Here is an 11216-nt window from a genome sequence, read left to right as displayed (position 1 = left end):
AACACATTCAATTATTGCATGTGTTAAAATATTTATTTGAGTTAATCATGCTTTAAAAATTAAAAAAATCAATAATTTTTTTTTTTATTAAAAACATAATCGAATATGATTTAAATTTAGGCAACGTCTTACCAAGTATTTGTTAAACGGGATAAAAATTTTAATTGTATAACGTGGACTGATCCACGTTATACAATTAAATTTTTTTTTTCGTTGACTTGGTGTGTCAGATGAAAAACAATTTTGGGGTATATCGTGGATCAGCCCACGATATACCCCTTTTGGTATATAATTTTTTGGTCATTCCGTTTTGGTAAATACCGTGTATTTTTATACCCTTTAGGCTCCGAACTCTCGGTATAACATTGTTCATCATAAAAGAATGGTCTTAACGCGTCTATAAAATAAGACTAATGTCTGCTCTTAATTGGTTTACATCTTTCTCAGACTATAAGAATTCTAATTATTAAACTTAGAGCTTCTTCTATTCTAAACTATATACTCTCGCAAACAAAACTCTTAGCAGTTTTGGCAGAAGTAGAATAAAAGGCGATTAAGCAGTTCATTAAGCACAAATTTCTACATAATTCAACGAAGTAGAACTCAATGCAAGTTAATTAAAAAACCCAATAATATATATACCAATGGTTAACAAATGCAAATATTTAAGAAAGGTCAGATTAGTACCTTTTGAATTACCCATTACAAAAATTGAAGATTTCTACAACAAGAAATGCAAACAAAATGTAACTAGACTATTTCTTCTCTTTGTCCTACATCAAAGCTTAATTCTCTTGTAAACTGCATATACAAATTTGATCTCCTATTTACAAAGAGAAAATAAATGCACACAACACATTCTAAAATCAGAATGGTGGTTCATATGGAAGAGCCCCATATTTCTTGAATTCTTCATATAATTTCTTGATCATAATTTCCGAGTAATCAAACCGCAAACTGTCACTAAAGCCATAATTAGTGACTGATCAACTTCGGGTTCCACTTCTAGAGTTAACACATCATCTCCATAAGCAAATCCTCTTGATGATTGCTTTTGTTTTAACTGCAACAAGAAAAATTAGTTTTAATTAATCTTTATACTGACAATATATATAACTTAATAAAAAAGGCGTTAAAAAAGTTATATGAATCCAAGATTTCAGAGGACATACCTCTGCAACAATTTCTCCAGTATTATTTGTAACTTTAAATGATGATTTTCTGTCCAATTTTTGAATCTTGTAGCAGCTTTCGATGGATTTTTCATGCCCCAAATTGACATTACATATGACATTTCCTCTTGAAAATGTGCAGTTCTTTCTCACTTGAAACCATGGCCTCCCCTTAAATCCACCACATAAATATCCATTCCATCGACCAAAAACTCTCAATTTCTGCATAAAGAAAAAGACAAATAAATATAAATACCAACTTCCATAACATGAAATATACCAAAAACATTACTCTCACTCTGTCCTAATATATGTGTGGCAGTACTGTTCAAATTTCGAAAGTCAAACGAGTTATTCTTTTGACTCTATATCTAAATTCACAGTTAAACGAAATCTTAACAGTGCCACATAAATTGGGACGGAACAAATAATTCAAAGTGCAAAAAAATTGCCGTCTTTTTTATTACCTCTTTTTTGATGGAGAAGAGAACTTGACCATTGAGATCCATGAGAAATACTTCATTGCTACATTTTTCTTGATAATTATCAACTCTAAAAGCAAGTTCACCTTTGGAATTAAAAACAGTACATCCATTCCCATGAAAAACTAGTGATTTCATCCATATGGTAAAAGTTTCTCTTATGGATGCAACATAAGGAGATGAACAAGAAGAAGGAGAAGTAGGAGGAGAAGATAGATTTTCTGGATGAATTTTACCCATTAGAGAAAATTAAATAAAAGCTTGGAATATTGATGAAGGAGATGAAAGGGTTTGAGAGAAGATTTTGGATTCTTTCTGATGAGTAATAGAGAAGTTGAAGGGCTATAAATAGAAGTTGAAGAAACAACCACTAAAAAAATAGCTGAAGAAGCAATCAAGAAAGTAAAAACATTTGACTTTAGATAACATTTTGCCGACGTTTACGTTTAATGTTGACAAGGATTTTTATTTTTTTATTTTATAATCATTTTGATATTTGGTATTCACTAGTCTGATTAATTTAAATTTGCTCACATGTAGGATGCATTAAAATAGGAAATGCTCCTTATTAGAGGTTCTTAAATCTCAAGATTCAAATTCTTAGACATTTGTTTAAGTAGAAAAAACTCATTCATCCCACTATAAAATAGAAGAGTAACCTGTTATAACAGTATTAAATTATCTGACAATGTAATTTATTTATTTTTGTTAGTGTATATCCCTCCTTCCCATTTTAAGTATTGTTTAAAAAAAAATACATGATAAATTTTATTAAGTTACTTATATTTTTAGATAGTTTTTAAAATTGAGCAATATTATAAAGGACAAGTAGGGTTTAGTTAGAAAACTAGACGGCTTATGCCCGTGCGCAGCCCCAACACTTTAGATTATAGGGCATCTATGTGTATGTAGTTATCTTTGAATAATGATTATATATATATATATATATATAGAGAGAGAGAGAGAGAGAGTATATGTTATGTTTAAAACATGATTAATATAACATTGTAGTTTGTGCTCCGTATCTAAAATTTTATTATATTAATGTTTGCTACGAATACAAAATCGGTAAATTTATTAATATTTTTTAAAAGAGAAGACTTGTTGTAGAAATTGATTTTCTATCTAAACGAAGAAATACTATTTTTTAATTGTTGGTAAATATTCTCGGTTTAGCTCATTTTACTTGTCATATTGTCTTTTGCATTAAATTCTATCTTATTTTAAAATATAAATATTTTAAGTATATTTAGTGAACATAATAACTTGATTTTGTCAATATGGATACTATGTTCAAAACACGATTAATATAACATTGTAGTTTGTGCTTCGTATTTAAAATTTTATTATATTAGTGTTTGCTACGAATACGCATGGTGTTTAATATGGGGCCACATTTTTTTTAACATTATTTGTTTTTTAAATATGAGATTCACTTTTTTTTTCAATATTGCTTGATTTTGTTAATTTGGGGTCTACTTTTTTTTTTCCCTGAGTTTGGATATGGTGGGTTCCACTTTTTTTTTAATACTGGATGGTGTTTAATATGGGGCCCACAATGTGGGATTCATTTTTTTTTTTTTATATATATTTGCTTGATTTTGTCAATGTGGATACTATGTCCAAAACACGATTAATATAACATTGTAATTTGTGCTATGTATTTAAAACTTTATTATATTAGTGTTTGTTACGAATACGCACGGTGTTTAATATGAGGCCCACAATTTTTTATTTTTTTTAATATTGCTTGATTTTGTTAATATGGGGTTCACTTTTTTTTTCCCGTGAGTTTGGATGTGGTGGGTTCCACTTTGTTTTTTTTAATACTGGATGGTGTTTAATATGGAGCCCACATTTTTTTTAATATTAGTTGTTGTTTAATATATATAGGGCTCACAATTTTTTTTTACAATTTTTTTTAATGGGCCTGTTTAATATGGGACCCAATTTTTATTTTATTTTATTTTATATATACTTTGTTCAAAACACGATTGATATAACATTGTAATTTGTGCTCTGTATCTAAAACTTTATTATATTAGTGTTTGCTAAGAATACAAAGTCTGCACTTTTTTTTTGACATTGTTTATTTTTTTAATATGGGATTCATTTTTTTTTTTATATATATTGCTTGATTTTGTCAATATGGGATACTATGTTCAAAACACGATTAATATAACATTGTAGTTTGTGGTCCGTATTTAAAACTTTATTATATTAATGTTTGCTACGAATACGCACGGTATTTAATATGGGGCCCACAATTTTTTTTTAACATTATTTGTTTTTTTAATATGGGATTCACTTTTTTTTTTAATAATACTTGATTTTGTTAATATGGGGTTGTGGGTTCCACCTTTTTTTTTTAATACTGGATGATGTTTCATATGGGGCCCACATTTTTTTAAATATTAGTTATTGTTTAATATATATGGAGCCCACAATTTTTTTTATGGGCTTGTTTAATATGGGGCCCAATTTTTTTATTTTTTATATGTACTATGTTCAAAACACGATTGATATAACATTGTAATTTGTGCTCCGTATCTAAAACTTTATTATATTAGTGTTTGCTACGAATACGCATGGTGTTTAATATGGGGCCCACTTTTTTTTTTTTAATATTGTTTGTTTTTTAAATATGAGATTCACTTTTTTTTTATAATACTGATTGGTATTTAATACGGGGCCCATAATTTTTTTTAAATATTAGTTGTTATTTAATATATATGGGATACACAATTTTTATTTTTTTTATATTGTTTTTAGGGCCTGTTTAATATAGGGCCTAATTTTTTTTATTTTTTTTAATGGGGCCCATCAACGAACGACGAAGAGGGACGACCAAACTCCCTCCACTAAGTAGTAGAAAAATTGCTAACTTTAGTTTTGTATTTTCGACGGTAAAAATGGGACGAAAGGTGTACAACTTAAATTTCAGAGGTTGACGGTAAGATTTATTGTCATTATTTATTCTTCCAGTAGATGAAAGTTGCTGAGATGAGAATGTTGAGATGGATGTGTGGCCACACCAGGAGTGACAGGATTAGGAATGAGGATATTCGGGACAAGGTGGGAGTGGCCTCGGTGGAAGACAAGATGCGAGAAGCGAGATTGAGATGGTTTGGGCATGTGAAGAGGAGAGACACGGATGCCCCAGTGCGGAGGTGTGAGAGGTTGGCCATGGATGGTTTCAGACGAGGTAGGGGTAGGCCAAAGAAGTATTGGGGAGAGGTAATTAGACACGACATGGCGCAGTTACAGCTTACCGAGGACATGACCTTAGATAGGAGGGTTTGGAGGACCCATATTAGGGTAGAAGGCTAGTAGATAGTCTCATTACCCTGCCTTATTAATAGTCGCATTATCGTAGTATAATTTCTTGTGCTCTAATTTATGCTATTATCTGTTATTTCCTGTGCTTTGATTATTCTATGTTATCTGTGTCGCTTGCGTTACTTCATTTCCATATCGCTTTGAATCTCTTAGCCGTATCTGACCTCTTTTTATGTTTTTATTGAGTCGAGGGTCTCTCGGAAACAGCCATCCTACCTTGGTAGGAGTAAGGTCTGCGTACACTCTACCCTCCCCAGACCCCACGTTGTGGGATTTCACTGGGTTGTTGTTGTTGTTGTTGTTGTATTTATTCTTCCAGTCTGTCTTGGGGAATAAATTAAAGTAGAAGCTGACTGTTCGTTGAGTTTATTTTAATTCCTGTGTGTCTGTTTGTATGCCCTATATAATAGAGTCCGGAACTTAAATGACCCAAAAAGTGATCGGAGGTACCAAAATAACCATTAAAAAAAAAGTTACCAAATTAACATTTACGCACTAAATTAGTGCGCAATAGGACAAAACTGTAAATTTACAGTTAAGTCTGCCCAACCTTTTATTCATTGGCCAAAAGTTTTGAAATTCACGTTTTTTCCGTACTTTGATCAAAGATTAGTCATGTTTAAAAATGCCGGAATGTCAATATTTTACATAGAACCTAATATCTTTTTCTTCGAACAATAATGTAGGCTCAACACATCAAGTATACCTATACATTTGGATCATCATTTTAGAGATTGTAAAGTGCCCCGAAGTAAGTTTTATTTAGTTGGAAACTTGTTATCTTTAGATTTAAGTGTTTTATTTTATAGAGTTTTGATTAATTTAATACGTCGCACAAGTTATTATTAAACGAAAATAAAACTAAGATAACTAATTTTCGTAATGATAATTAGATCAGTGAAAATGTACTTTTGGATTTTGTCCCGCTTAATCGGTATAACATTGTTCATTCGGATAAAAGATTGCTCTTAACGCATCTATAAATAAGACTAGTGTCTGCTCTTAATTGGTTCACATCTTTTTCAGACGATAAGGATTCTAATTATTAAACTTAGAGCTTCTTCTATTCTAAACTATATACTCTCGCAAACAAACCTCATAGCAGTTTCGGCAGAAGTAGAATAAAGGCCATTAAGCAGTTCATTAAGCACAGATTTCTACATAATTCAACGAAGCAAGTTAATTCAAAAACCCAATAATATATATACCAATGGTTAACAAATGCAAATATTTAAAAAAGGTCAGATTAGTACCTTTTGAATTACTCATTACAAAAGTTGAAGATTTCTACAACAAGAAATGCAAACAAAATGTAACTAGACTATTTCTTCTCTTTGTCCTACATCTCAAAGCTTAATTCTCTTGTAAACTGCATATACAAATTTGATCTCCTATTTTACAAAGAGAAAATAAATGCACACAACACATTCTAAAATCAGAATGGTGGTTCATATGGAAGAGCCCCATATTTCTTGAATTCTTCATATAATTTCTTGATCATAATTTCCGAGTAATCAAACCGCAAACTGTCACTAAAGCCATAATTAGTGACTGATCAACTTCGGGTTCCACTTCTAGAGTTAACACATCATCTCCATAAGCAAATCCTCTTGATGATTGCTTTTGTTTTAACTGCAACAAGAAAAATTAGTTTTAATTAATCTTTATACTGACAATATATATAACTTAATAAAAAAGGCGTTAAAAAAGTTATATGAATCCAAGATTTCAGAGGACATACCTCTGCAACAATTTCTCCAGTATTATTTGTAACTTTAAATGATGATTTTCTGTCCAATTTTTGAATCTTGTAGCAGCTTTCGATGGATTTTTCATGCCCCAAATTGACATTACATATGACATTTCCTCTTGAAAATGTGCAGTTCTTTCTCACTTGAAACCATGGCCTCCCCTTAAATCCACCACATAAATATCCATTCCATCGACCAAAAACTCTCAATTTCTGCATAAAGAAAAAGACAAATAAATATAAATACCAACTTCCATAACATGAAATATACCAAAAACATTACTCTCACTCTGTCCTAATATATGTGTGGCAGTACTGTTCAAATTTCGAAAGTCAAACAGTTATTCTTTGACTCTATATCTAAATTCACAGTTAAAATCAAGAAGTTTGAACAGTGCCACATAAATTGGGACGGAGTGAATAATTCAAAGTGCCAAAAAAAAATTGCCGTCTTTTTTATTACCTCTTTTTTGATGGAGAAGAGAACTTGACCATTGAAATCCATGAGAAATATTTCATTGCTACATTTTTCTTGATAATTATCAACTCTAAAAGCAAGTTCACCTTTGGAATTAAAAACAGTACATCCATTCCCATGAAAAACTAGTGATTTCATCCATATGGTAAAAGTTTCTCTTATGGATGCAACATAAGGAGATGAACAAGAAGAAGGAGAAGTAGGAGGAGAAGATATATTTTCTGGATGAATTTTACCCATTAGAGAAAATTAAATAAAAGCTTGGAATATTGATGAAGGAGATGAAAGGGTTTGAGAGAAGATTTTGGATTCTTTCTGATGAGTAATAGAGAAGTTGAAGGGCTATAAATAGAAGTTGAAGAAACAACCACTAAAAAAATAGCTGAAGAAGCAATCAAGAAAGTAAAAACATTTGACTTTAGATAACATTTTGCCGACGTTTACGTTTAATGTTGACAAGGATTTTTATTTTTTTATTTTCTAACCATTTTGATATTTGCTATTCATTAGTCCGATTAATTTAAATTCGCGCATATGTAGGATGCTTTAAAATAGGAAATGCTCCTTATTAGAGGTTCTTAAATCTCAAGATTCAAATTCGAGACCTTTGGTTAAGTAGAAAAGATTTCATTCATCCCACTATACATCTATTATTTTATATAATAATCTAAAAAAATAGAAGAGTAACCTGTTATAACATATTTAATTACCTAATAGTGAAGTTTTTTTTTTTTTAAGTGTATACTCCTTAGTCATTATTACTCCCTCCTTCCCATTTTAATTATTGGTTAAAAGTAATAAATGCACGATATAGTTTACTAAGTTACTTATATTTTTAGATAGTTTATTAAAATTGAGCAATATTATAAAGGATTAGTATTTGTTTAATGTTAAGGGTATAGTTAGAAACAATTGCTAACTTTAATTTTGTATGTTTAAAATGATTATTTTGAGACAAAATATTTGAGCTAAATCGACGGTAAAAATGGGACGACAGGCGTACAACTTAAATTTCAGAGGTTGATGGTAAGATTTATTCTCTTTGTTTATTCTTCCAGTCTGTCTTAGGCAATAAAGTAAAGTAGAAGATGACTGTTCACTGAGTTTATTTTAATTCCGGTGTGTCTGTTTGTATGCCCAATATAATATGCTTTTTGTGTGGCACTGAGTTGGCCTTGTGGAGAACCACTAAATCAGAAAAACATTTTTCCCCTTATACTTCTCCTAGGAACTAAATATTCTTTTTGTAAAGTTCTAATATATGGTCAGTAACTCACGTGGAGGTTACTGACCATATATTAGAACTTGATGAAGACTTTGAGGTTCACATTTTATTATTCGAATTGATTCTTCATTTGAAAAACTAAAAAATCCGTTCCAAAGTTTTATTCTTTGTCTAGTTCTTTGTATCCATGTATTCTTTTGGTTGAACGGTAGATCTTCCAAAATATGGAATTGCATTTCTACGTTTTAAATAGTAGGCAGTAACATTGTCAGAAATTTATATAAGGATATTCAAAAAGATATTGCAATATTGAACTGGGATTTGAACCTGTGATTATAACTGCCCTTTTGAACCTCATTTTCTGCTAAACTATTATGTTTCCTTATGTCAAAATGATTCCACAGCAAATACTCTTTTTTTTATTTGCAAAGTATAATTGAACATCTTATTTCTACCTAGCTCCACTGATAGGAATTGAGCACTTAAGACTTGAGTCAACCTGTCAGAGTCTCAAATTGATTGAGACGTGTAATCTTCAATTTAGTTTCATGAGCTAGTTTTTAAAAGTTGAATTAGTTCCAATATTCATTTTTTGTCTTAGTAACAATTAGATTCATCCTATTTCTTGCTTTCTTTATAATTAATTTTCATTTTTTCCTCTGTTTTTTTTTTCAAACATCAAATTTTCTTCTTAGTCAGAGTTTGGTGATTTGAATAATCATTACGACTTTTTGAGATTAATAAATTTGCAAATTCCGAAGTCAAACTCCTTTTTCTTAACGACATTATGCTTAATTCAGTGGGGTTCCACTTACGTTTGTGTAACGACCACTAAATATTTCTTCAAAAATAAAACATAGAACAAAGAGGGAATGCAAAGGACTGTTCGAAGTAAAGAGGGACGCAATTAGAGGTTCTAAATTCCACTTAGAGGCAAAGGAATAATTTTTTTATATATATAAAAAAAGAAACGCTGTCAAGGATTATCATTGATTAAATTAATAAGTAGTCATTGTTAAGTGCCCGAGTGCATTATTTTTCGTGCTTATCACTTGATGAGGGATTATTAGGTACTGACAGTGACCAACTGTTTATTCTACATTCCTTTGAGACAGTGAAAACAAAAATGTAAAATTAATAGGTGCGGACATAAGTTATTCAACTATATACATAATGGGTGCGGACTTTGGTTCAAATGAAACCCCAGCTAAAACAGGTGCATCCAATCCTAACTAGTGTTTACATCAAATCATATTAATTAACTATGGTCAAGTAAGACGAAAGCACTGTATATGAATTAACCATAATAAAGTGATAACTATATAACGTTTCATACTCATTAGTTTAGCGTAAACATCAAATATAAATACAACAACATACGCAGTGTAATCACACAAGTGGGTAAACATCAAATATAAATAAATACTAATATATTTTTCTACATCAATTACTCATGCTACGTGGTAATTATAATGAAAACGAGTAAACTTGAAGTTGGTAGTTATTATGAAAACGAGTAAACTTGAAGTGGACATTTAAATTAACACTGAGGTGATGTCCACTGGGAATTTCACACTTTCATAAAAAGTTGGAGCTGGTAAAATGACATCCATATTCTTTTTTTAGTGGAAGAAAAATATGATATTTAATAATTATGAACAAAAAGATGTTATTATTTTCACTGATTTTTCTGCCTTCGGGCGGCAGACTCAATTATGCACCGGCCCAAAAATAAAATTGATTATTCCGGTTGAGAATTATGATGAATTTGACTTCGAGATTATTATATAACTCTCAAGCTGGACTAAGGTGAACTTCATAGATGTAATAATTTCAATCTTGAAATCATCATTGTTTTCAATCATTACCATTATTATTTGTTTCTATTATCTAAAATTTTGGAACTCTCTGAGGTGTCGTAAAACTACCAATGTAATAGTAAAATATAATCATCATATTAGCAAAACACGCTTTTATAGTTAACAAAAGAATTGCACATCGAATGTGTCATATATTATTTTCAAGACAATTGTGACGCCCCAAATTATCAGCATATCGTATTGTCATATGCTCAATTTCAATAGGGTGGAATCATTTGTGATATCAACCACCTTGTTTTACTCTTTGCACAAGAATGGAATATGGTGAAATATGTTATTGGGTCGTGTCCATCTGTATAGAGTTAATTAGCTTATTAATATACTACCTCGTCCCCTTTTTAAAGCCTATCATATTTTATCCGTCTCATATAATTGTTAAAGTTACAGAAAATATTTGTCCTAGGATTAAAATTTGTGATTTTACCAAATCGAGATATAATTACTTAATTTTGTTTTATTTTACTCTTAATATTAAGTGTTCTTGAAAGTACGTACATTAGCTACATGGGAGTTTGAAGAGTTCAAATAAATAATTATTGGTGGATATTATGATTGTAATACGACTAAAATTAGCTTAGCTCTTAACTAGAATGCAATTATTGAAGAAAAATAAATTAGTAAAAAGAAAATTTATTTATGATTTCTTAAGAGACGTCCAAAAGGAAAACGTGACAATTGATATGAGGTGGAGGGTAAGATGAGAAATATTTAATTAATTTTAGCTTGGTTTGTAAATGAATAAGTAATTTGAGACATATATTTTTAGTAATGTGGCCAAGTAATATGAGACGGATGAAGTAAATATACTATTAGGGGCACTGAAAAACATAGTGTTTCCCAATAAATATAACCAGGTACTCCCTCCGGATAAAAAAAAGTGTTCACTTAGT

At 30.3% G+C, this 11216-nt stretch overlaps 2 protein-coding genes across 2 annotated transcripts; both read right to left on the bottom strand.

Annotated features, from left to right (window-relative positions):
* Positions 1 to 654: 654 nt before the first annotated feature.
* On the bottom strand, positions 655 to 1991 carry LOC132634931 (protein LURP-one-related 4-like). The gene is made up of 3 exons (XM_060351113.1): positions 1640 to 1991; positions 1173 to 1394; positions 655 to 1063 (listed from the first exon to the last, which is right to left on the bottom strand). The coding sequence occupies exons 1-3, from the start codon at positions 1892 to 1894 to the stop codon at positions 929 to 931; spliced, it is 612 nt and encodes a 203-aa protein (XP_060207096.1). The 5' UTR covers positions 1895 to 1991; the 3' UTR covers positions 655 to 928.
* A 4181-nt stretch (positions 1992 to 6172) lies between these two features.
* Positions 6173 to 7551, bottom strand: LOC132638096 (protein LURP-one-related 4-like). Its single transcript, XM_060355080.1, has 3 exons — positions 7207 to 7551; positions 6735 to 6956; positions 6173 to 6625 (listed from the first exon to the last, which is right to left on the bottom strand). The coding sequence occupies exons 1-3, from the start codon at positions 7459 to 7461 to the stop codon at positions 6491 to 6493; spliced, it is 612 nt and encodes a 203-aa protein (XP_060211063.1). The 5' UTR covers positions 7462 to 7551; the 3' UTR covers positions 6173 to 6490.
* Between the last annotated feature and the right edge of the window lie 3665 nt (positions 7552 to 11216).

Source organism: Lycium barbarum, chromosome 4 (assembly GCF_019175385.1).
Source record: "Lycium barbarum isolate Lr01 chromosome 4, ASM1917538v2, whole genome shotgun sequence".
Classification (NCBI taxonomy): domain Eukaryota; kingdom Viridiplantae; phylum Streptophyta; class Magnoliopsida; order Solanales; family Solanaceae; genus Lycium; species Lycium barbarum.
The sequence above is the reverse complement of the archived record's forward strand: the minus strand, read 5'-3'. Positions and strand labels throughout refer to the sequence as shown.